Source organism: Pseudophryne corroboree, chromosome 10 (genome assembly GCF_028390025.1).
Source record: "Pseudophryne corroboree isolate aPseCor3 chromosome 10, aPseCor3.hap2, whole genome shotgun sequence".
Classification (NCBI taxonomy): Eukaryota; Metazoa; Chordata; class Amphibia; order Anura; family Myobatrachidae; genus Pseudophryne; species Pseudophryne corroboree.
Window position 1 is genome coordinate 78,103,201 of NC_086453.1, and position 27,670 is coordinate 78,130,870.

The 27,670-nt window shown below is 45.3% G+C and overlaps 1 protein-coding gene across 1 annotated transcript in view; it reads right to left on the reverse strand.

Moving 5' to 3' along the window:
* LOC134965206 (carcinoembryonic antigen-related cell adhesion molecule 21-like) overlaps positions 1–26,832 on the reverse strand; it is a 270,497-nt gene extending 243,665 nt beyond the window's left edge. Inside the window, exons 1-3 of the mRNA XM_063941715.1 lie at positions 26,817–26,832; positions 26,205–26,561; positions 18,230–18,496 (exon numbers count right to left, since the gene is read on the reverse strand). Of these exons, the coding sequence (XP_063797785.1) occupies positions 18,230–18,496; positions 26,205–26,561; positions 26,817–26,832 (640 nt within the window). The remainder of the gene's footprint in view (positions 1–18,229; positions 18,497–26,204; positions 26,562–26,816) is intronic.
* Positions 26,833–27,670: the final 838 nt, after the last annotated feature.

A 27,670-nucleotide genomic window follows, 5' to 3' on the forward strand; every position in this document is an offset into this window, starting at 1 on the left:
CTGCCTATCACCCCCAAAGAAATGGAGCATGCGAGAGGATGAATCAGAATATAATTAACATGTTAAGGGTGATTCTGTTACCACAACGGTCCGAGTGGCCCACCCTGTTGGCCGAACTGGTGTATATCTACAATAATACCATCCACCAAACCACCAGATATACTCCGTATTTCCTAATGTTTAGACAATAGGGCAACTGCCGGCAGATGTATGATGTATCCTTAGAAAGGTCTCAAGATTCTAATCCCCAGAATCAATGGGTGATCAAACACCAACATCACTTACAGATAGCCCATGCTCTGGTTAATCGACAGATGGAAAAAGCTTGAAAGCGGCAGGAACAGGGGTATAATATCAACACCCGTGCCGTACCGTTGAGCATTGGTTGTCATATCTGGAGGAAGAAGAACCAACGTACAAGTAAATTAGACCAACAATGGGAAACCATTCCATATGTAGTTGTAGACATACCCAGAGAAGGTATAGCTCTATGTAGCATCGAACGAGAGGATGGAAGCCACAGAAGTCTAGTTCACAGAGACCAACTCAAGGTATGTCACATTCCAAATTATAATTCTGAAAGTTTAGAAGAATAGGAAACCGAGACTCTCGACCCTCTACAGGTAGAAATCACAGCCAATTGTATGGACTTCATGCTGAGTATGCACTGGCCGGTGCATTACAGTACAGCACAGGCTGGGATGGGGCACAGGTCCCGCAGCGGATAGAAATTCCAAAGACTTCCATAAACGAAATCCCTGCCCCTGCCCCAATTAACCTACTTTCTGCACCCCTGAGGTGAGCGCCCAGGATTACTAGAGGGAGACTGCCTCTAAGATATCAACACTGATACCCCAAGTTGTTTTTACAGGAACAATGATATCCTAGCCATAGTTAGCTCATAATATAGTAGAATTGTTCTATGATACTAATGCATGTAAATTGTTGTTAGGAATTTGTTAGCGTCCAGTGTTTATTGCAATTATTGGACTCCTGTGGTAAAATGCATGGGGATAAGCATCATTCTAGTGGGATGGTATGTAGTACCCCTAGATGTATATGTGTGTGAACTGGCTGAGCTGCTGCAGGCTACTGTGTATGCTGTGTATTTAATTGGTGGCAGTGTGCAAGCTGCAGGAGCCAGCGCGAGAGAGACTTACCATGCCCGGTGTGCTAGCTCCAGAGCAGTGTCTGGATGACTGAGAGTGAGGGGGGTGACAGTAGTAACGGGCGGCGGTGGTGGTTAAATGAGTTACAGTGGGGATGGAGAGAGGAGATGTAGCAGTGAGAGGGAGCCTGGCACTAACCCCCCATGTGCAGCGTCATTGGGAAAGCAGCGGTAGCTAATGCCTGGGACATAACCCAGCTTCAGCAAGCTGCACTGGTTCCCTACCTGATCGCTGATTTTGTGGTCTTCCCAGAGCTTCCGGCAAGCTGGGGTAAGCAAAGAAGCTGACTGCAATCATCCAGAAGGTGGATGAAGGGCCGGCGCATCCACCCAGGAGGCGGAGGAGGGCGGTGCTGTAACCCGGAGAGATGGTGAGATTAAACTCCCCTCCCACACACATTGGACAGCACCACACTCCAGATAGCACTGAGAGGTGGAGTAACACTCGGCAGTGTCACGCCCCTTTTAGTGGCAGCTCTACCATGTAGCTGCAAAGTTACATGTAACTCTATATTTATAGGCTGTTGAAATAGCTGCCGATTTTTCTACTTGACAGAGTGTACTTACAGCCCTGCCAATAAGAGAGCTGTAAAACTGCTTCATATCACCCTTATAGTGAGAATAAACTCCCGCTTCAGTCAAGTTGTAATTTTTCCCCTGGCAAAGACTGCCGCCGTTTATTTATCCTCAGTGCACTTAAGTCTGTATTGTATGACTAGGAGTATGCAGCTGTAATTCCAAGTTGCGTAGCATTAATCTAAATCCTCCTATCTTCAATAACTGTTGCAAGAGGATTTGGGGAAATAGGAAACCCCTTACAAGTGACATTGCAAGAAACAGGTTATGAACTCAAACCGATGTGGCTTAACAAGAAGGTTAAGGCAGAAATAGATTAAAAAAAGCGGGCTTTCAAAGCATTTAAATCTAATGGAAAGGAGGAGTCTTTCAAGTATTACAAGGAGTGTAATAAGAAATGCAAAAAAGCAGCTAAAATGGAAAATGAAAAGCAAATAGCTATAGAGAGTAAAACCAATCCTAAAAAGTTTTTTAAATACATAAACGGTAAAAGGTTAAAAAAGGAGACTATAGGTCCATTAAAAGATGAATTAGGAGAATTGATAAACGATGACGAAATAAAAGCGGAAATACTGAACAAATTCTTTTCATCAGTATTCACCAGTGAAGAACTGATGGTGGGAGTAGAGCATAAGAATTGTGACAGTAATGATTCATGGTTAGATACTTGTTTAAGCGAAGAAGTAGTCCGGGAGAGAATAAGCAAAATTAAGATTAATAAATCACCTGGTCCTGATGGACTTCACCTGAGGGTTCTTATGGAGCTTAGTTCACAACTAGCACGACCCCTATACTTGATTTTCAATAGTTCAATTAGATCAGGCATGGTACCGAAGGATTGGCGTATAGCTGAGGTAGTGCCATTATTTAAAAAGGGATGCAAAAATCTTCCGGGAAACTACAGACCAGTTAGTTTAACATTTATAGTGGGGAAAATATTGGAAGGAATTCTAAGGGACAGCATACAGGAGTATCTACAGTCCATTAGGATTAGTAGCAAGAACCAGCATGGGTTTGTGAGGGACAGGTCATGTCAGACTAACTTAATTAGCTTCTACGAGGAAGTGAGCAATAATCTTGATCAAGGAAAGCAGTGGATGTGGTCTTCCTAGATTTTGCAAAAGCCTTCGATACAGTTCCTCACAGGAGACTGATGATCAAATTAAAGGAGATTGGCCTAGGAAAAACTATTTGCACATGGATAAGCAGCTGGTTGGATAGCAGGGTACAGGGAGTAGTGGTCAATGGGAAGCCCTCAACCTGGTCCCCAGTAGTCAGCGGAATACCACAAGGGTCCGTTCTCGGACCACTACTGTTCAATATATTTATCAATGACCTAGAAATAGGCCTGGAAAGCACAGTGTCAATCTTTGCAGATGATACTAAACTGTGTAAGGTAATTCATTCAGAATTGGATGTGGAGTCCTTGCAGAATGATCTATCTAAACTTGAACTCTGGGCGTCTAAATGGAAAATGAGGTTCAATACAGACAAATGCAAGGTTATACATTTTGGGACTAAAAACAAACTTGCATCCTACATATTAAATGGGGAACGCCTAGGGGAAACAGAGTTGGAAATAGATTTGGGGGTATTCATTGATAATAGGCTTAAGAACCATGCACAATGTCAAAATGCAGTAAAGAAGGCAAGTAAGGTGCTAGCGTGCCTAAAATGGGGAATTGAGACAAGGGACTCAGGTGTAATCATGCCGCTGTATAAGGCATTGGTACGTCCGCACCTGGAATATTGTGTTCAGTTTTGGGCACCACTGTATAAAAAAGACATCAGTGAACTCGAAAGTGTTCAAATGCGAGCTACTAAATTGATTAAAGGCCTAGAAGGACTGGACAATAAGGAAAGACTTACTAGGCTGAATATGTATACACTAGAAAAGAGGAGCCAAGAGGAGATACAGGTTGAGTATCCCTTATCCAAAATGCTTGGGACCAGAGGTATTTTGGATATGGGATTTTTCCGTATTTTGGAATAATTGCATACCATAATGAGATATCATGGCGATGGGACCTAAGTCTAAGCACAGAATGCATTTATGTTACATATACACCTTATACACACAGCCTGAAGGTCATTTTAGCCAATATTTTTTTATAACTTTGTGCATTAAACAAAGTGTGTCTACATTCACACAATTCATTTATGTTTCATATACACCTTATACACACAGCCTGAAGGTCATTTAATACAATATTTTTAATAACTTTGTGTATTAAACAAAGTTTGTGTACAGTGAGCCATCAAAAAACAAAGGTTTCACTATCTCACTCTCACTCAAAAAAGTCCGTATTTCGGAATATTCCGTATTTCGGAATATTTGGATATGGGATACTCGACCTGTATTATTAATATCTTCAAATATGTAAAGGGACATCACAAAGAGTTATCAGAGGAATTATTTATTAAAAGATCACAGTTTAGGACACGTGGGCACTCGCTGCGACTGGAGGAAAGTTCTGAACGCAATGGAGGAAAGGGTTCTTCACTGTTAGGGCAATCAGGATGTGAAATTCCCTGCCAGGGAAGGTGGTAATATATGATTCTTAACTGGATTTAAAAAAGGAATGGATACATTTCTGAATGAAAAAGTTATCCAAGGTTATAATACTTAAAATATCAACGTGGTTAATCCGGGATTAACATGAGTTATAGTAGCTAACTAGTCATAAAACATTATTTAGCAAGTATGTACAATCATCACAACTTAAAACAGGTTGAACACGATGGGCAATTTGCCTCTATTCAACCTCAAATACTATGTTACTATGTTACTATAGGGAGGAACCAGTTTGCTATAAATAAAGTCTGCTGTCTTCACGATACTAATCCCCCAAGGAATACAAATGTACTAATATGCACGCTATGCCACTGATATTTGCCTGGTATACGAACTCTTTGAGGTACAGGTTGAGTCTCCCTTATCCAAAATGATTGGGACCAGAAGTATTTTGGATATGGGATTTTTCCGTATTTTGGAATAATTGCATACCATAATGAGATATCATGGTGATGGGACCCACAGCTAAGCACAGAATCCATTTATGTTTCATATACACCTGATACACACAGCCTGAAGGTGATTTTAGCCAATATTTTTAATAACTTTGTGCATTAAACAAAGTGTGCGTACATTCTCACAATTCATTTATGTTTCATATACACCTTATACACACAGCCTGAAGGTCATTTAATACAATATTTTTAATAACTTTGTGTATTAAACAAAGTTTGTGTACACTGAGCCATCAGAAAACAAAGGTTTCACTATCCTCAGTCTCACTCAGAAAATTCCGTATTTCGGAATATTCTGTATTTCGCAATATTTGGATATAGGATACTCAACCTGTATAAGGATTCAGGACTGACACCTCTCTGAGTTAGTCCTGCTGGCTACTAACCGGATTGCAATTGGGGAAATACTATAGCACCGGCCACCAAGACTTTGATTGTGTATTTTCTAATATGTTTAATTGCTAACACACTTTGCTTTTCGTTACTAATCGCTTGTACTTGCCATTAACCCTGTTGCATGTTTTTTCCTGAGTAACTTATTATAGATGATTTAGAAGTTCAGCACAAGATTAGAGAATGCACCTGCGGCATTTAAGATATTGTAATACACTGTTAACGGGAGATTGTCTAATAATTCTGTGAATGTCTAATGCCCTAAATTGATTTTAAAGTGTGTTAACCTCTAGTCTATATAGAGGTCCTACGTATTCAATTATTTGCTATACCCAAAAGAATTGCTAGTTAATAAACCAAGTTCCCTCAAATATCACTACGTGACTTGCGTCTATTAGAAGAACCGTACTTACAGTCACACTTACCCTTCGGGGTGTTACACACAAATATATATATATATATATATATATATATATATATATATGTGTATGGGGTGAGCAAACAGCGCCAAAAAAATATATGCAGTGGATCACAAACCGGCAAAACCGGCAAAGGCCAGCTACCCCAGGTCGGCACAATGCGAGAAGGGTAAAGTGATAGTAAAAAGTAGGAGTGTTAGGAATACTAATCAGTTTGTCCATGCAGCATAATTTATTTCTGAGTGTTCTGTAGAATGCATTTGGCAATTGCTCCTGTGTTTATTCTGGTTAGCTAAGATGTGGCAATCAGATTAATAGTTACACTGTTGCACTATGTTGCAATATTACATGTGTGTGTATATATATTTTTAGCAAACACCACAAAACCTGCTAGCTAGACATTGTTGTCAGGGACATAACTATGGGTTTGCAAGTGGTGCTGTTGCACAGGGCCGTTGGGCAACGCCGATGTGGCTTGCACAGTGTCATTCCAGCTGGGAGCGCTATGGCCAGTGACCCTGAAGCCTGTGGAACTGCCAAAAGTGTCCTTAGGATGCTCCTGGCAGTGGTGTGCTTGCCAGAGGCCTCGACTCTGTCCCCTAGGTATGACATGATGAAACTAGGAGCAGGGTTGATGAAGGCCGCACTGTTATTGTGCTTATTCTCATAATGGGTTAAAATGTCCATTAGATTCAATCCTCTCAAAATTGCAGAAAAGCCACATGCAAACAATGAGTTGGGTATTAGGATACATCAGCGCCGTCACTATACATTTGGCACATTCTGTGCCAGAAAGAGAATTGGTGCCCCTCCCCCATGCAGAAAAAAGGATTACCGAAATTAAAGGGGCTATAGTAGAATAATAAAAATTCACATTACACTGCACAGTAGTGTTCGTTAGTCATGCTACACCGCACAGTAGTGTCTGTTATTCACATTACACTGCACAGTAGTGCCCGTTATTCACATTACACTGCACAGTAGTGTTCGTTAGTCATGCTACACCGCACAGTAGTGTCTGTTATTCACAATACACTGCACAGTAGTGTCTGTTATTCACAATACACCACACAGTAGTGCCCGTTATTCACAATACACTGCACAGTAGTGCCCGTTATTCACATTACACTGCACAGTAGTGTTCGTTAGTCATGCTACACCGCACAGTAGTGTCTGTTATTCACAATACACTGCACAGTAGTGTCTGTTATTCACAATACACCACACAGTAGTGCCCGTTATTCACATTACACTGCACAGTAGTGCCCGTTATTCACATTACACTGCATAGTAATGTCCGTTAGTCACACTTCACTGCATAGTAGTGTCCATTATTCACATTACACCGCACAGTAATGTCCTTTAGTCATACTTCACTGCATAGTAGTGCCCGTTATTCACATTACACTGCACAGTAGTGTTCGTTAGTCATGCTACACCGCGCAGTAGTGTCTGTTATTCATATTACACCTCACAGTAGTGTCTGTTATTCAAATTACACCACACAGTAGTGTAGTACAGTAGTCCCTGCTATAATCATTCAGAGGCTCATTTTTAAATACAGTTGTAACATGACAAAAGTGAAAAACACAAAATAAAAGTGACATATACAGGGCCAGGACAGATGTGAAGTAAATAGAATAAGGACAAATGTGACATGGATAGGACCAGGACAGATGGGCTATATTAGAGTTGACAGAACCAGGGGAGACAGGGACAGGACATGGGTAACAGGGCCAGGACAGAGGTGACAAAGACAGGACCAGAACCAAGGGGCTAGGATAGAAATGCCAGGACAGAGGTGAGAGGGACAGGACCATGACAGAGGGGCTAGAATAGAGATGACAGGACCATGAGGAACAGGGCCAGGAGAGGGATAACAGGGCCAGGACAGAGGTGACAGGGACAGAAGGACAGATTAAGGACAAATGTGACAGGGACAGGACCAGGACAGAGGGGCTAGATTAGAGGTGACAGAATCAGCAGGGACAGGCCAGGATAGGGGTAACAGGCACAGTACAGTGGGACCACCACAGAGGTAACAAGACTCAGACACAACGGACAGGAAAAGGACAGAGGTGACAGGGCCAGGAAAGAACAGAGGGGACAGGAGAAAGGGGTGTCAGGGACAGGACAGAGGTGACAAGACCAGTACAGAGACGATAGGAACAGTACAGAGGTTAAGAACAGAGATAACGAGGCCAGGGCCATGTGGATAGACATGACTTACCCAGGATCTTAAGGCCCGTACACACTAGGTGATTCGCTTCAGGAGCTAGTGTTTCCCCCTCCCGGGCCGGGCCACTGACAGTGTGCATACGCACTGTGTGATATCGCACAGTAATATGATGCTGCGGCTGGCACAAACATGCTGCATATGATGATATCGTCAGGGGGTCGTTAACAACCCCCAGGAGTGTGCATCGGCCGTCATCAGCTGCATACACACTGGGCGATATAGTAAATCATATCGCTCAGGAGGGTAAAAATAAGTGATATAACTTACAAAATTTCCTACTGTGTACGAGCCTTAACTCTTCTGCTTGCCTAGGCTGTCTGAACTGCCTGGCTGCACCTGTCCTGGGCCAGCTCTCTCAGTATGCATTGCTTGCATCCTGCTCAATGCCCCCTGCCAGGGGCTGGCTGGAAACTTGGAGGCTGGAGGACAAAGACAAGCAAGTGGCCCCGGCATATGTATGTATGTATGTATGTATGTATGTATGTATGTATGTATGTATGTATGCAGGGCCGGATTAACAATGGGGCGGATGGAGCTGCAGCTCCAGGGCCCCCATTGAAAATAGGCCCACAGGATCCTCTGCAATGCAGCCACTGTTGACAGGAAAAAAACACTGGCTGCATTACTTTGTCCCCACAGTGGCCTGTACTCACCCCTCTGGTGGGCCGGCTGCCAGGATCGGAGCTTAGCTCCGATCAGGCAACATTTGATAACGGCACCACGTGCAGCCAGTATCAGAGATTCTGCTGGCTGCTGGTGCTCGGTGGCTGGGCAGCACTTCCTCATACTGCAAGCCCCGCCCTCTGCATGACATCGTGCAGGGGGCGGGGCCAGCACTCGGCACTGCAGCTCTCATGACACCCTGTACTGAGGTATGAAAAAGGTAGGAGAGAAAAGTTATATGGGAGGGAAAGTAAAGATGGAATATAGGTAAGGAATGAGATTAAGGTATGTCAGAAAAGAAGTAAGTAAAGAAAGATACTGTATGTGAGAGATTAGAAAGAATGGCAAGCATGACGTGAGAGATTAAGTAATTGCAAAATATGCGCTACAGGCATTTTGTGACCCCATTTTTAAAAATGAGGGGGTCCTGCAGGATGTGCTGTGCAGCCAGTAACAATTCTCAGTCTCTCACTGCCAGCAGCGGTCTCATCCAATCGCCGCCTTAGACCTATGTCCTCCCCTCTCTACCCACCAGCGCACACTGTGCCACTCTCCAATTTAAATCAGGTGTGACTATGTGCACATCAGGGGAGAGCTTGCTGGTGTGACCCGGGCCGCAGCCTAGGCAGGGGGAGAGCTTGTCGGTGTGACTTGGGCTGCGGCGGAGGCAGGGGGAGAGGTTGTTGGTGTGATTTGGGCTGCAACGGCAGCAGGGGTGAGAGCTTGTTGGTGTGACCCGAACTGCAGCGTCAGCAGAGCTGTGCTGGTGCTGACGAGGACCATGAAGCTGAGCCGGCAGATCACGGTGCTTGGCAGCGCTTTCTGTGTGGTAATATTCTTCCTCTAACTGATGCGGGACCGGGCCAGTTTGAACAGCTAAGAACCCCCACAGGGAGGTGAACTTCCCCAAGGTAAGAGAGGTGCCCTTATGGGTATTGCCCATTTCTCTGTGCTGCACATTACATAGTTAATTGTCTGACATGTGCCTCCTGTACCTGACAGGTGATGTCTTACTGTTTACTCTCCTCACAGCCCCATATATTGCCTCCCTGTGCCCCACACAGCACCTCATGGTACATATGTGGCATACTGGAATGTTAGGAGACAAGAGATATTGGAAGTTCCAAAAGCCATTTAATTCTTATCAGTGAGTGGGGTAGTTTTATGGCCCCAAAATCCAGTTCTTGCAGACCCTGCCACATGTAGGGGGCTAGGACAGGAAGTGCAGGGGGATTTTAGCAAAAGGAACAAAGCACAGGACAGTTCAGTGTGAGCTGAGGACTGAGATGGAGGGCACAGGCTAGCGTCCAGGAGAAACGCAGTCTAGGGACTGTGGAACAAACATGGTACTCCACAGTCCCTGGCATGATGGAGAGAAGAGCAGCGTGTAGGTGTTGCTATGAAGAGAGGGAGAGCCCATATCTGCAGTGTGAAAGGAGAGCCGGCAGCTCCAGTGAGAGATGGAGAGTGCAGTGTGAGAGCCACAGTATGCAGAGTACAGTGGAAGGAGCCAGGAACAAAGGACCTTCAGGGATACCCAAGAAGCAGGACGGGAGGTGTGAGTCTGCGGGAGAGGACCTGGGTGAGTGGTAGGAAACCACGTTTGGCGGAAGGCCTCCAGTAATGTGTCCATGAGAGATCCCGTTTAGACAGAGCCCCTAGCGAATGGGGGAGAGCACACTGAAACGAATCTCAGTTTGCGGTCGCCGCACTACTGATTCCCAGAGACTGCGCTGGTATGTACTGTACTGTAATGCTGCCACATCACTGTAAATGCTGTTATTGCCAGTGAAGCAAATGAAAGGAGATGTAACCTGATGTAACCCATATGAATATTGTGCTGTTGAGAAGAAAAAGAAGTTAAATGTTACTGTCGTGATAACCCTGTCTGAACTGTGAATAAAGTGCTTGCTTATGTGATGAGACGGCCTGGTGTGCAATGCTTTTAAAATGACTGATGGCACGGCCGCTGCCCGGCTATCACACATACACTCCTATACTGCCACATACTACCTCCTTTGTGGCCCACACAGCACTTGTATCCGACCAGCACTGTATCTGACTGCACTGTAGCCATCCCGCACTGTAACCTGCACTGTTTCTGATCCGCACTGCGTGTCTCACACTGTAACTCACTCAATATTTAACTGTGTCCCAAGTATTCCGCACTGTACCTAACACGGTATCCAGTAGGTACAGAGCACTGCTTTTATGTTTGGGGATTTACAAGGGCACAGAGTGACAGTCATCAATGGTCCGGGTCCAGGAGGGAGGTACAGATTGGGCACTGAGAATAGGCATGTGCAGCACATGCCTAATTCAGCCACCCATGGGCTGATGCATTGTAGTGAGTAAGCAGACATCCAGAGTAGTCCCTTCCATCTTCATCCACAGGCCGATCCCTTCTTACTCCCTATGCTGCGCTGCCTGGACTGCATCACTCTAAAACTTTTAGAGTGATGCAGTCCAGGCAGCGCAGCATAGGGGGTAAGAAGGGGTCGGCCTGAGGATGAGGATGGAAGGGACTACTCTGGATCCTCCAGAGCTACTCTGCATGCAAAGACCAGAGCAAAGATAAAAATAAAAATGTAGTGTGGAAGGCAGTTCAGTGTTGTGTATAGTGATGTATTGTGGTGAGGTAGTGCAATTATACAATGTGAGGGAGACAGTGTACTGATGTAGTGCAGAGATGTAGGTGGTCATTCCGAGTTGATCGCAGCCAGCAACTTTTTGCTGCTGCTGCGATCAACTATTCCACGCCTATGGGGGAGTGTATTTTAGCTTAGCAGGGCTGAGATCATTTGTGCAGCCCTGCTAAGCTAAAAAATGTTCATGTAAAACTAGACCAGCCCTGGACATACTTATACTTACCCTGTGCGACGATCTCAGCGATGCAGGTCCCGGCTCTGACATCAGACATCCGCCCTCCGTTCTTCTGGACACGCCTGCATTTTCAAATCCACTCCCAGAAAATGGCTGGAAATGCTTCGGTGCCGCCTAGGATCGCCTTCTTCCTGTCAATCTTCTTGCTGTCGGCTCTGTGACCGCTTTGTTCGTACTTCTTGACGTAACCCGGTGACCCCTGTCGCCGGAAAACATGGCGCACATGCACTGCGGCCGCCACGCATGCGCGTGCGTGCGAACGGGTCGGAATAACCCCCATAGTGCTGAGAAGTTGTGTGGTAAGGTAGCATAGTATGTAGTGTGGGGAGGAAGTGTAGTATAGTGGTGAGGTGTAGTGTGGGGAGGTAGCATAGTGATGTAGTGTGGGGTGTTAGTGCAGTGATATAGTTGGAAGGTAGAGCGGTGATATACTGTAGTGTGAAGGTGTAGTGCAGTTATATGGTGCAGAGATGTTGTGGCTAAATCAGACCTGATCGTAGATGTGCTAAATTTAGTACATCTACAATCAGTCATGCTGACATGCGGGGGAAATGCCCAGCACAGGGCTAGTCTGTCCCGCATGTCAGGCTCTACCCTGTCGCAGAAGAACAAAAGCATCGCACAGCGGCGATGCTTTTGTACTTGAAGAGTAGCTACCCACCAGTGCAGCTCCTGCGCGCTGGCAGGGAGCTACTCGTCGCTGTGAGGGTCACGGCGGCTGCGTGTAATGTCACGCAGCTGCCACGGCCCGCAGCCCCAACGGTCTGGCCACACCTGCGTTGCCCGGACCGCGCCCCCTAAACGGTAGCCAAACACCGGCGGCCCGCCCAGCGACCGAGCTAAGACAGCCGTCGGCTGTCTTTCATGCGCCGGTGCACTGCCGCACTGGCGCATACGCAGTTCAGACCTGATCGCTGCTGTAGTAGCATAGTGGTATAGTGCTGAGATGTAGTGGGGGGAGGCAGTTCAGGGATATAGTGCAGGGATGTAGTGTAAGTAGGTAACAGTGATGTAGTGATGGGAGGAAGTTTGGGTATGTTTAGTGCTGGTATGCAGTGTGGAGAGGTAGCGAAGTGATATAGTGCAGGTATGTTGTGCAGTGATATAGCGTGGGGAGGTTTCATAGTGATGTAGTGTGGTGAGGTATTTTGGGGTGGTAGATATAGTGCAGGAAAGTAGCATAGTGATGTATTGCAGGGATATAGGGATAATTCAGACCTGATCGCACCTCTGCGAATTTGCGATCGGATAGTCGCTGACAGACAGAGTGAAAATCCGCACCATGCAAGTCTGCGTATGCCATGCTAAAAGTTTTGCAAATGCCAGCCTGCAGCAAATCTATTCGCAACTCATTCACCATCTAATGTTTTTTCCAGTCTGTGCGCAGCCCAGGACTTACTCCTACAGTGCGATACAAACAGGCTGATTGAGCCGGAGCTGACGTCACACACCCGCCCTGACAACGTTTGGGAACGCCTGCGTTTTTCCTGACACTCCCAGAAAACGGGCAGTTACCACATCCAAATGTCCGCTTCCTGTCAATCAGTCTGCGTACGCCTAGCGATAAAAAAAGCTGCAGAATTTTTTTTGCAGTTTGGCCTCTCATCTGCGCATTATGATCCGTACACATGCGCAGTCGTTTGATAATCGTCCGCTGTGCGATTTCGCACAACAGTGATGAGGTCTGAATTAGTGATGTGCACCAGACATTTTTCGGGTTTTGTGTTTTGGTTTTGGATTTAGTTTTGCGGCCGTGTTTTGGATTCGGACGCGTTCTGGCAAAACCTCCCTGAAAATTTTTTGTCGGATTCGGGTGTTTTTTTACAAAAACCCCTCAAAAACAGCTTAAATCATAGAATTTGGGGGTCATTTTTGATCCCATAGTATTATTAACCTCAATAACCATAATTTCCACTCATTTTCAGTCTATTCTGAACACCTCACACCTCACAATATTATTTTTAGTCCTAAAATTTGCACCGAGGTCGCTGGATGACTAAGCTAAGCGACCCAAGTGGCTGACACAAACACCTGGCCCATCTAGGAGTGGCACTGCAGTGTCAGACAGGATGGCACTTCAAAAAAATAGTCCCCAAACAGCACATGATGCAAAGAAAAATTAGAGAAAAAAGAGGTGCAAGATGGAATTGTCCTTGGGCCCTCCCACCCACCCTTATGTTGTATAAACAGGACATGCACACTTTAACAAACCCATCATTTCAGCGACAGGATCTGCCACACTGGTTGGTTTGGGCCCCCACCAAAAAAGAAGCAATCAATCTCTCCTTGCACAAACTGGCTCTACAGAGGCAAGATGTCCACCTCCTCCTCATCGTCCGATTCCTCACCCCTTTCACTGTGTACATCCCCCTCCTCACAGATTATTAATTCGTCCCCACTGAAATCCACCATCGCAGGTCCCTGTGTACTTTCTGGCGGCAATTGCTGGTGAATGTCTCCACGGAGGAATTGATTATAATTCATTTTGATGAACATCCTCGTCTCCACGTTTTCTGGAAGTAACCTCGTACGCCGATTGCTGACAAGGTGAGCGGCTGCACTAAACACTCTTTCGGAGTACACACTGGAGGGGGGGCAACTTAGGTAGAATAAAGCCAGTTTGTGCAAGGGCCTCCAAATTGCCGCTTTTTCCTGCCAGTATACGTACGGACTGTCTGACGTGCCTACTTGGATGCGGTCACTCATATAATCCTCCACCATTCTTTCAATGGCGAGAGAATCATATGCAGTGACAGTAGACGACATGTCCGTAATCGTTGGCAGGTCCTTCAGTCCGGACCAGATGTCAGCACTCGCTCCAGACTGCCCTGCATCACCGCCAGCGGGTGGGCTCGGAATTCTTAGCCTTTTCCTCGCACCCCCAGTTGCGGGAGAATGTGAAGGAGGAGCTGTTGACGGGTCACGTTCCGCTTGACTTGACAATTTTCTCACCAGCAGGTCTTTGAACCTCTGCAGACTTGTGTCTGCCAGGAAGAGAGATACAACGTAGGTTTTTAATCTAGGATCGAGCACGGTGGCCAAAATGTAGTGCTCTGATTTCAACAGATTGACCACCCGTGAATCCTAGTTAAGTGAATTAAGGGCTCCATCCACAAGTCCCACATGCCTAGCGGAATCGCTCTGTTTTAGCTCCTCCTTCAATGTCTCCAGCTTCTTCTGCAAAAGCCTGATGAGGGGAATGACCTGACTCAGGCTGGCAGTGTCTGAACTGACTTCACGTGTGGCAAGTTCAAAGGGTTGCAGAACCTTGCACAACGTTGAAATCATTCTCCACTGCGCTTGAGTCAGGTGCATTCCCCCTCCTTTGCCTATATCGTAGGCAGATGTATAGGCTTGAATGGCCTTTTGCTGCTCCTCCATCCTCTGAAGCATATAGAGGGTTGAATTCCACCTCGTTACCACCTCTTGCTTCAGATGATGGCAGGGCAGGTTCAGGAGTGTTTGCTGGTGCTCCAGTCTTCGGCACGCGGTGGCTGAATGCCGAAAGTGGCCCGCAATTCTTAGGGCCACCGACAGCATCTCTTGCACGCCCCTGTTGTTTTTTAAATAATTCTGCACCACCAAATTCAATGTATGTGCAAAACATGGGACGTGCTGGAATTTGCCCAGATGTAATGCACGCACAATTGCTGGCATTGTCCGATGTCACAAATCCCCAGGAGAGACCATTTGGGGTAAGCCATTCAGCGATGATGTTCCTCAGTTTCCGTAAGAGGTTGTCAGCTGTGTGCCTCTTCTGGAAGCGGTGATACAAAGCGTAGCCTGCCTAGGAACGAGTTGGCGTTTGCGAGATGCTGCTACTGGTGCCTTCCGCTGCTGTTCTTGCTGCGGGAGGCAATACATCTACCCAGTGGGCTGTCACAGTCATATAGTCCTGAGTCTGCCCTGCTCCACTTGTCCACATGTCCGTGGTTAAGTGGACATTGGTTACAACTGCATTTTTTAGGACACTGGTGACTCTTTTTCTGAGGTCTGTGTACATTTTCGGTATCGCCTGCCTAGAGAAATGGAACCTAGATGGTATTTGGTACCGGGGACACAGTACCTCAATCAAGTCTGTAGTTGCCTGTGAATTAACGGTGGATAACGGAAACACGTTTCTCACCGCTCAGGCTGCCAAGGCCTGAGTTATCCGCTTTGCAGCAGGATGACTGCTGTGATATTTCATCTTCCTCGCAAAGGACTGTTGGACAGTCAATTGCTTACTGGAAGTAGTACAAGTGGTCTTCCGACTTCCCCTCTGGGATGACAATCGACTCCCAGCAGTTACAACAGCAGTGCCAGCAGCAGTAGGCGTTACACTCAAGGATGCATCGGAGGAATCCCAGGCAGGAGAGGACTCGTCAGACTTGACAGTGACATGGCCTGCAGGACTATTGGCTTTCCTGTGTAAGGAGGAAATTGACACTGAAGGAGTTGGTGGTGTGGTTTGCAGGAGCTTGGTTACAAGAGGAAGGGATTTAGTGGTCAGTGGACTGCTTCCGCTGTCATCCAAAGTTTTTTAACTTGTCACTGACTTCTGATGAATGCGGTCCAGGTGACGTATAAGGGAGGATGTTCCGAGGTGGTTAACGTCCTTACCCCTACTAATTACAGCTTGACAAAGGCAACACACGGCTTGACACCTGTTGTCCACATTTGTGTTAAAATAATTCCACACCGAAGAGGTGATTTTTTTAGTAATTTGACCAGGCATGTCAATAACCATATTCGTCCCACGGACAACAGGTGTCTCCCCGGGTGCCTGACTTAAACAAACCACCTCACCATCAGAATGCTCCTTGTCAATTTCCTCCTCAGCGCCAGCAACACCCATATCCTCATCCTGGTGTACTTCAACAGTGACTTTTTCAATTTGACTATCAGGAACTGGACTGCGGGTGCTCCTTCCAGCACTTGCAGGGGGCGTGCAAATGGTGGAAGGCGCCACCTCTTCCCGTCCAGTGTTGGGAAGGTCAGGCATCGCAGCCGACACAATTGGACTCTCCTTGGGGATTTGTGATTTAGAAGAACACACAGTTCTTTGCTGTGCTTTTGCCAGCTTAAGTCTTTTCATTTTTCTAGTGAGAGGATGAGTGCTACCATCCTCATGTGAAGCTGAACCACTAGCCATGAACATAGGCTAGGGCCTCAGCCGTTCCTTGCCACTCCGTGTCGTAAATGGCATATTGGCAAGTTTACGCTTCTCCTCAGATGCTTTTAATTTTGATTTTTGGGTCATTTTACTGAACTTTTGTGTTTTGGATTTTACATGCTCTCTACTATGACATTGGGCATCGGCCTTGGCAGACGACGTTGATGGCATTTCATCATCTCGGCCATGACTAGTGGCAGCAGCTTCAGCACGAGGTGGAAGTGGATCTTGAGCTTTCCCTATTTTACCCTCCACATTTTTGTTCTCCATTTTTTAATGTGTGGAATTATATGCCAGTATCAATAGCAATGGCCTACTACTATATATACTGCGCACAACTGAAATGCACCACAGGTATGGATGGATAGTATACTTGACGACACAGAGGTAGGTAGAGCAGTGGCCTACTGTACCGTACTGCTATATATTATATACTGGTGGTCAGCAAACTCTGCAAAACTGAAATGCACCACAGGTATGGATGGATAGTATACTTGACGACACAGAGGTAGGTAAAGCAGTGGCCTACTGTACCGTACTGCTATATATTATATACTAGTGGTCAGCAAACTGTGCAAAACTGAAATGCACCACAGGTATGGATGGATAGTATACTTGACGACACAGAGGTAGGTAGAGCAGTGGCCTTCTGTACCGTACTCCTATATATTATATACTGGTGGTCAGCAAAATTATGCACTGTACACCTACTATATACTACAATGCAGCACAGATATGGAGCGTTTTTCAGGCAGAGAACGTATAATACTGGTGGTCACTGGTCAGCAAAACTCTGCACTGTACTCCTCCTATATAATATACTGGTGGTCCCCAGTACCCACAATAATAAAGCAGTGTGAGCACAGATATATGCAGCACACTGAGCACAGATATGGAGCGTTTTTCAGGCAGACAACGTATAATACTGGTGGTCACTGGTCAGCAAAACTCTGCACTGTACTCCTCCTATATAATACTGCTGGTCCCCAGTCCCCACAATAAAGCAGTGTGAGCACAGATATATGCAGCACACTGAGCACAGATATGGAGCGTTTTTCAGGCAGACAACGTATAATACTGGTGGTCACTGGTCAGCAAAACTCTGCACTGTACTCCTCCTATAATACTGCTGGTCCCCAGAATAAAGACGTGCAGCCCCCTGAAACAAAGTGAGAGGACGCCAGCCACGTCCTCTCACTATCATTTCCAATGCACGAGTGAAAAATGGCGGCGACGCGCGGCTCCTTATATAGAATCCGAATCTCGCGAGAATCCGACAGCGGGATGATGACGTTCGGGCGTTCTCGGGTTAACCGAGCCATACGGGAGAATCCGAGTATACCTCGGACCCGTGTAAAAATGGGTGAAGGTCGGGGGGGTTCGGTTTCCGAGGAACCGAACCCGCTCATCACTAGTTTGATTAGGGTTTGGGTTACTGTAGGGTTAGGGTTAGCATTAGATGGAAAGTACATGCATAATTGCATTATCAACATGCTGACTGTAGATATTCACAAATTCGATATTCTGCCAATGCCAACATTATGTCAGTGTCGGCATTGTAAATGTTGATCATGAATATGCCGACATTCTGTACATATAAACATTCAGGCCATGTCGACATTCTGGTGTCCACAATCTGATTGTCAACTTATTATATATCACACCCGGTTGCTTAATCGTCCAGTAATCTCACAAGTACTCACAGGATACGGTTACTGGGTAGGGATCGCTGGTATTCTTACTGGCTGGGTTTGCAGCCTCACATCTGTAGTCTCCTGAGTCTCCCCGTGTAACCCTGGAGAAAGTGACCGTCCTGTTATCTGCTGATAGGATGGGCCCAGAGGGGAGACTGACACTGTTCCTGCTCCATAGTATCCTCTCAGCATTCCTGGTGTCACATGTCAGGGTGAATGTGTCATTTTCCTTGGGCTGGGAGGTAGGCGCAGTGACCTTTGGCTTACTGACCCGCTCTGTGGATGAAGGAACATGGGGACTGGTAATTGGTCATGTTGCTAAGTAATAATACAGAAATAAAATGAATGAGCTGAAACGTAACTACATTTTATTTTACACCTTCATATGGATGACAATATACCAGTACTAACCAGTACATATAATATAGCATCCATCATAGGACCACAAGCCTAATAGAGGCCCAGTATCACATTTATGGAAAATTACAAGAGCAGGGCTGGGCAAATGTATCCAAAAGATAGGCGCCCGCAATTTTATATTCAATAAATAATGTTCACTGATTTCAAACCATTGTTATATACATTCTATAGATGTGTCGTCATACACATAGGACTCAATTCAATTCACTCACTCCCGCATGTGAGGAGAGCGAGTTGCTGATGTGACGGTCAGTAAACGTCAGCGACGGCAATGGTGCTCACCCCCCCTCGTGGCCCTATCTCACCCAAAACTAGCAGATTTAGCTGTACCATGGGGGTCATTCTGATCCGATCGCATGCTGCAGTTTATCGCAGTGCAGCGATCGGGTCAGAACTGCGCATGCACCGGTGCCGCAGTGCACCGGTGAATGCCAGGTGGCCGAAGGCCGTCGCTGAGCTACAATAGCCTGTGCCTCATTGACAGGCAGAGGCGGTCACTGGGCGGGGGGGTGGAACAGCAGCGTTTGGCCGCTGTTTCGTGGGCATGGTCCGGCCAACGCAGGCATAGCCGGACCGTACAGGGGGCGGGTCGCAGCCGCTGGGCGACCTCACACGCAGCCGCTGCGGGCCGGGGAGCGATAAGTAGCTCCCGGCCAGTGCAGCTTTAGCGTTGTGCGATGCTGTGCAATGCTTTTGCACTTCTGCGGGGGGGGGGGGGGGGGCGGCACTGACATGCGGGGTAGGATAGCCCTGTGCTGGGCGTCTCCCCGCATCTCTATTGTCATGATCGTAGCCCTGCAAAATTTTGTCGGGCTACGATCAACTCGGAATGACCCCCCATATGTGTGGCATGTAACCACACTTACACCTCTGAGTAATCACAGCTAATTGAATACCTAGCTTCTATACACCATATGGCATGTAAATGCTCTTCATGAGTAAGACGCTCCAAGAGGAGTAGCATACCTTGTATATTTCTTGAATTAGTGAAAAGCCTGAAAAGCCAATCATAGTATACTAGAGATGCTGGGCTACAGCCCTAACTGTACACAAATTGGTTGAACACACATATAAAGTCGTAGATTAACTACAATGGAATCTTGCATAAGGAAAGCTGCAGCTATTGCATCAAAGCACTTTTTGCACAGATGCAGACAGAGTTGCACACAGATGTACAAATTACGCACATCACAGTGGTCTGCATACACTAGCAAAATGGTTTTGTCAATTCTAGTAGTTTTTATTTGTGAGTATCGGACACATGGTGGGCATAATTCAGATGTTGTTGGACTGAACATCGCTGCTACTTTCTAAGACCCATGCTGTTGTTAAGGCGGTAAAATAATATTAGCAGTTAATGCACAAATTGACTGTCGTGGCTTTGCATGAATTGGACATAGGACCCGATTCAGCCTCAGTTGCAGTTTTGCTAAATTAGCAAAGCTGCAACTGGTTAGAATCGCATGCTGGGGGTCGCCCAGCACAGGGCAAGCTGCCCAGCATGCTTATGGTGGCCAGCGATGCGATCACAAATCAATTGCAATTGCATCACTGATTAAGGGAAGCCCCCTGCCTCTGCAGCCTGGCTACAAAGGCAGTGGGGCCACCTCCCTTTTCTCCATTGCAGCAGCCGTGCAGATGATACACGGCCGCCCGAACCCGCCTCCCTTTCAGATGCCATGCCTCTGCACCGCCAAGTCACCACCCCCAACACTGCATCTCTGCCCACGACCGCCCCACAATGTCCTTTGCCTGTTAATCAGGCAGAGGTGTTCGCATTACTGGGATGCAATCACATCTCCCTGCCCTATGTGTGCGCACTGGCCCAAAACTGGGAAGAATGCGATCGCATCTCAGTAGCGACCCATTAACTGCTATTATCATATTGCCGGCTTACAAACAGCATGGTTCTCTAGACATAGAGATGTCTCAGTTTGCTCTAATAAATTGCTAGTAATTAACATCTCTAGCATCTGCTATTGCTTATATATGCAAACAACCGAGACTTTAATTTTGTAACATTGCCCTTTTTATGCAATGATACTAATATAATATTTTATATTTATTGTTTTTATTAAATTGTTTTTCATACTATGAACCACTTGGATCCATTTGGGCAGTTACCAATAATCTTTCTAGTGCTGGGGATAGTCACAGGCTTCAGGCCTAGCTCTTGGGTGCCCTGGAGAGAGGGGACACCTTTATTGAAGGGGTCCCCACTTACTCAGGATTTCCTTGCCTGGACTGACTAGTTAACGGGGATGTATGCGTTATCAAGTGTGTCCCTTGGGGGCACTACCCCCCCCCCCCCCCCCGTCCTGCTAGTGGAGCCCGGTGCTGGATCTAAAAATATGGGGGACCCTACTTGTTTTGTTCCCTGTCTTTTTAGAACTAGGGCTTACTTCAAGAGCCTGGAGCACGTTAATTAAATACAGGGAACCATATTTACACTGGAAAAGAGGAGATTAAGAGGGGACATGATCAACTTTTACAAATATATAAGGGGACAATATACAGATCTTGCGCAGGACCTGTTTTTGGTTAGATCAACACAGAGAACTCGTGGACACTCACTCAGGTTAGAGGAGAGGAGATTCCGCACAATACGGCGTAAAGGCTTTTTTACGGTAAGGACGATACGTGTTTGGAATTCCCTGCCCGAGGGAGTTGTAATGGCCGACTCAGTCAACACCTTTAAGAATGGGTTAGATAAATTCCTAATGGATAATGATATCCAGGGTTACGGGGCATAGTCACACACTATGGTTATTATAAAAAAGAGGGGTAAAACGTAACGGCAGTCATCAACTTCAGTCATAATTTTATACAAAATAATCATGCATAGGAGACCACAAATAGGTTGAACTCGATGGACAATTGTCTTTTTTCAACCTTAGATACTATGTTACTATATTCATATTTTTACCTGTATTTTTTTAAATCAGGAATGGCTCAAAGAGCCCAGGACTGGTTATGCTTTTGTGGGGGGACCCCATGGCATTCTTTTTCTCTGACTTTTAACACTTTAATTACTTTTACACAGAGAAGCCTGCATGGATCTCATTGATCTATGTGGGCTTCTGTCAAACTCGCACCTTGTAATGAAACTCACATTATAAGGTAAGAGGTTACATGCAAATAAACTTGCATTGCCTTGAATTTCTGTGAGCCTCGAACTCGCAAACTTGCAACCTATTATAGTGCGAGACATGGTACAACCTCGTATCATACTTGCAGCAAGTTGATGTGAGTTTGCACTTGCAATTATTTTTGCACCCTGTTATATTTAGTCCTTGGTTTCTGTAACAAAGGTCGTAAAAATGTGATATACAATGATTTCCAAATAGTATTATTAATACTGCAATATAAATAAGCAGTCATTAACTCCCATGCTCTATTTACCATCCTGTGTACCATCACATGGCATATACTGCGCTAATCAGCTAATTTACAAGATGCAGGGATGCTGGACCAGCTTTGTAGCAGGTATTAACCAGGTATCTCATAGGCGCTAAGCAGGGGACTTCTGTCTCCCACCATGTCAATCGATACAGCATTAAGATGGCTCCACACAAGCTTTGTAGAAATCTTGAAGGCCCTCTTGACATATGGCATGAAGGGTCCTTAAAGAACAGGAAGACTGGAGTCTGCACAGTAGTTCACTTAACTTTCAACACACACCCTCGTTACAAGCTTCTCCCTCTTTTGACACAAACTTTTAATTTCAGCTTTTCTGCAGCGACTGGCAAACAAATTGGGTTAAACACATGAAAAGGCATCAGCATATCACATGGCATTAGCTTGGCCTTCTTAGAAGATATATTAGTAAAAGTTCTTTACTGACAGCATGGTCCAGAACAAAAGTCTTGTCTCACAGTCGTGGGAACCATTTCTTGATGATTTTCACATACGTCATTTTTAAATCTTGCAAAGTCTCTTTGCCTATTTTGGATTTCTATTTATGCCAATCAGACTTTCATTTTGAATTCTGGATGATCCCAGTCTCACTAACTGCAATATTTGCACATTCATCTGATCTTGCAGAAGATCTCCTCTGTGGTTGAACTCACATGCTAATAATCTCTGACTCAGATATCTGCAGATGCTGGCATGTCCAGTGACACATACTATTTCTACCTATCAACTTCCAGCTTTTTTATAACTTGTGCTGTCTCTTTGAACATAACATTTGTAAACGACTAGCTTTTTGGCATTTGGATTCCATAATTGATAGTCTTTACTTTCATGGTAAGAACCAAGTATGATTCACTTTACTGATTTTGAATCCAGCTTGCGTCTGCTTTCTTTTGGTATATGGACATAGACAATACTTCCAAAAACTTTGAGATAGTATACAATGGGTTTTGTCTTTGACCATGCTTCAATAGGTGTTGTCCTTTAGGGCAACTGTAGGAGAACAGTTCTTGAGACAGACTGGTGTGGGCTAGGCTTCTACCGAAAACTGCTTGTCTAGGATCTGTGTTCATTAGCATGCATCTTGCTCTCTCCACTACTGTACAGGTTTCCTGTTAACTGACACCGTTTTGTTCAGAAGTATTGGCAATAGTTAATTGATGCTCTATTCCATATTTTCTTAAGAATTTTTACACCTCCCTGTTGATATGTTCTCCACCAGTATGAGATCTCAGGGTCTTAAGTATGTGACCTGTTTAATTTCCAAAGTCTCTTGTAGTCTGCAATCTTCTTTCCTACTTCAGATTTCTCTCTGATGTAGTACATGAATCCTCCTTGTTTTCCTCTTTTTTTTTCCTCAAAAACCGCTCCGAAATTCTCAGGTTTTTTTTTTTTATGAGTGAATTAGGTGAAGAACATTAATTTAACCCTATCCAAAATTATTTTAGTAAAAAAATAGAAAAATATATATATTTTTGATTTCTTTAAAAAAATATTTTTTCCGACACATCGACCGGGAACATTGGAAATATTGCGACCATCACGGCTTCCATTTAGAAAGCCGGGACAGCCTCCAGGTATACAGGGGAGGTCTGGGGGTGGCTTGGTCTGACTGTTTGCAACCTGTGCGACTATGTCAGATAAGGCACTTGCAGGCATGGTCGCATCTGATGTGAACATGCCAGGCAACTGGTTAAGCATATGTATCCACTTACCGACTTACTTGCATTGGACCACATACATCTGATTGTAAAATCTCAAGTGGTTTTGTAGCTCTGCTTACTGACTTGGGGAAAGGCTAATAACTCTATTTCCCAAATATGCAGGTAGGGGGTTTCTCTGTGTCACTTACTGACATTCCTGTATCCATCTCGTTCTGTAAGTTTTGAGCACTGTCATGACCAAATCTTCTATACCAGAGTTCCAGTGACTTTGACTCACTTGTCATCATTGCGGAACAGTGCTGTGTATCAAGGATGTACACCTGTTGACATTTGAGCCTGTAGCTTTGATGGTCCTTCTTCTGTTTCTCACAATGCACCTTCCTTTAGTGAAATGAACTCTGTGGCCTCTCTGTTCTAGGACACTGATGGCAATAAGATTTGTTCACATTTCTGATACTTAATGCACATCTTAGATTTCTGTGACTTTTGTTCTTGTTCCAATTTTAAGTAAACTTTATTGTGCCAACTTTTGTAGCTGTAAGCAATTGGTTGTCAATTTCTTTGATTGTGATAGGGTCACATTTGGGAAATGTGGTGAGCCATTCCTCATTGCAATTGAAATTACTATCTGTAACACTCAGGGCTACTTCATCAGTGACATAGCTTTTTTTGCTGCACATAAAGGGGGTCATTCTGACCTGATCGCATGCTGCCATTCATCACAGTGCAGCAATCAGGTCATAAGTGCGCACACAGGGGGTGGCATGGCAGTGTTTTGCTGCCATTTTGTGGGCGTGGCCATACCGTGCGGGGGCAGGCCACAGCGGCTGCGTGATGTCACGCGCAGCCGCTGCGACCCGGGCAGTGACGAGTAACTCCCGGCCAACACTAGGCAATGCTTTTGTACTTCTGCGGGGGGGGGGGGAGCCTCACATGCAGGGCGGCCTAGCCCTGTGCTGGGTGTCCCCCCGCATGTCTGTGTGCCTGATCATAGCCCTGCAAGATTCACACTTCTCTGCTTGCACTCAAATGACGTGTGACCTCTCATGTGACAATTATAGTACTTGAACTCCAATTTCCAAAATGTTTCATTTTTTGTATGCAATGCAGTAATCTTAGCAACTGATAACTTTGCTCTGACTGTATTTTTGGTTAACTTTTCTGTGTTTGCTTCCAATGGCCTCAACCAGGAAGTCAGACTAAGGCATTAAGGGGGTCATTCCGGATTGATTGCACAGTAGCAGTTTTTTGCAGCCATGCGATCAGATAGTCGCCGCCTATGGGGGAGTGTATTTTAGCCCAGCAAGTGTACGATCGCTTGTGCAGGGGAGCTGTGCAAAAAGTTTTTGTGCAATTTTCTGTGTAGCTCTGAACTTACTCAGCCGCTGTGATCACTTCAGCCTGTCAGGTCCCAGATATGACGTCAGACACCCGCCCTGCAAACGCTATGACATGCCTGGGTTTTCCATGGCACTCCCAGAAAACGGTCAGTTGTCACCCAGAAATGCCTTCTTCCTGTCAATCTCCTTGCAATCGGCTGTGCGAATGGATTCTTCTTAAATCTATACTACGCATACGCAGTAGTGACCTGATCGCTGCACTGCGAAAAATGGCAGCGTGCGATCAGGTCGGAATGACCCCCTAAGTTCAGTCATATTGGTGCAATCACTCAATTTTGTGTTATACAATACATGTCTTAAATGAATGCTCCTCATAAGACCTCCATCTTAGCACATTGCCTGTATAGCTATCCACATGTTCTTAGCTGACTTGTTCCCATGTATGATAGATTACACATGTTGATCTACACAGCACCATAACAGGGCGCCATTGTGCCGTTTGCTTCACCCGCCCCCTGGGTGGTGCTCACACCGTCATTGCTAATTGTTCCATCCAGGTGGGTCTCACAGCATCTGCTCATGAGCTGCTGCTCATACAGTAGCATCTTACAGATGCTCCAAGCAGCAGCAGAGCTACCATGGCACTAAGGGAGAAAACATAGAGTGTCTCCCCATACGGTGTGGGAGCCATGAGCTGGAGGAAGGGGATGCCCGCAGCCATGGTCAGGTATGGCTGGTACTGCCCCCTTTGCATCCACACAGGCTGCACATCCCTCCTTATGGCCCTGGCTCTACACTTAAGTCAATTGTGCAAAAGCCTTCTCTACATCATCTGTGCTTGATCTGCACAATTACACGTTGACTACCCTGCAAACAGAAATAACAGTGTGTTCCATTAAACGCCGCACCCTTTTTAATCAACTCACCCTGTCTGAATGCAGTGCATCATCTCTACCTACGGTTTCCAACTTAGTATTTACGGTTGATGTAATACAGACAGAGACAGTTCTGTAAGCATTGAATAGCTGATGAGATATTAAGTAACAGCTCAGAGCTGGAGCTACCACTGTACCCAGCCAGACACAGAAGAGACACAGCTCATTATTCATCACACGGCTGCCTGGGATAGTGATAATGTGTACTCACCATAGACAGTCAGGATTACAGAGGCTTGTTCTTCTGGATTCTCTGTCTGTATCTTCACTGTGTAATTATTGCTATCTGCGATAGTAAGATCTGAGATTAGTAATGAGCCATTAGAGGAATGTGTGACCCGAGAGTTGTGTGGAGGGCCAGGAAGTAATGGTGGATTACCAGGAGTAAGATATGTGAGTATATGATACTCAGTAGTTGTGTTTGGTCCTTTATACCATGTGATAGATACAATATTCCCAGTGACCCCAGTAACACTCAGGGTGGCAGATTCCCCGATCACTGGATACTGAGGTATCAGCTGAATATTCATCATTCCACTGGTCAGATCCATCCACAGACTGAGGAGACCTGGAAGAGAAAGCAGAGTACAGTATAAGCAACACAGTAATCACACATAAAAACCCATGGTCTCTCATTCCCCTTTAATAAATTACTCAACATAATAATCTATTTAAATAAATCACATGTCCGTTGGAGCTGGCATATAAAATTGGTAAAATTCATTTTGACATTTAATTAAATGAATGTATGATGTTAATAGGGTGGTGGACAAAAGAACGAAGGAAAGAAAAAACAGCAACACTCATAGAATACACAACAAACTTTCTTCAAAATACATTCGCTCGCATGAAAGGATGGATCCTAGGTTACTATTTTAATATTCAGAGTTATTTATAAGGAGAGTGCACCCAAATGATGTGATATAGCAAATTCATCAAAACACCACCAAAGGAGGAGATGTACTAAGCAGTGATAAAAGTGGAGAAGTGAGCCAGTGGAGAAGTTGCCCATGGCAACCAATCAGCTGCTCTGTATACTTTTATAGTATGCAAATTATAAATGTTAAATCTGTGCTGATTGGTTGCCATGGGCAACTTGTCCACTGGCTCACTTCTCAACTTTTATCACTGCTTAGTATATGTCCCCCAAAATGTGACAATACAACCAGAAATAACAAAGGTGGGAAGGAAAGAATTTTAAAAACACAAGAGGTAGTGCTGAAAACTGATGGCCCTTGACAGAGACTGAGAAAAACTTTGCCGATCAGTTTAACTACTGAAACCCATACAAAACTGTCGCTCAAATTTCTTAAAGGGGCCATTCCATATTAAACCTCTGGTTTTAAAATGGTCTTGAGCTTAATGTCAGATTTACGCCTCACTATTGGCTACACAAATCCCAGATAAAAAGTTCAAGGCTAGGTATTACCCAGACAGTGTGAAATAAATACATTGTACTGCAGGTTAACAGTACAAATAAATAACAGTAAAAAGATAGACAGTCAATATGTCGACCCCAAATAATCGACAGGGTCAAAAGGTCCATAGCGTCAAAGGTCAACATGGAAAAGGTAAACAGTAGAGAAGGTCGAAAGGTGCAAAAGGTCAACAGGATCAAAAGGCCGACATGAAAATGGTTGACACAAAATTGATTGACATAAGTTTTTTGTGTCATTT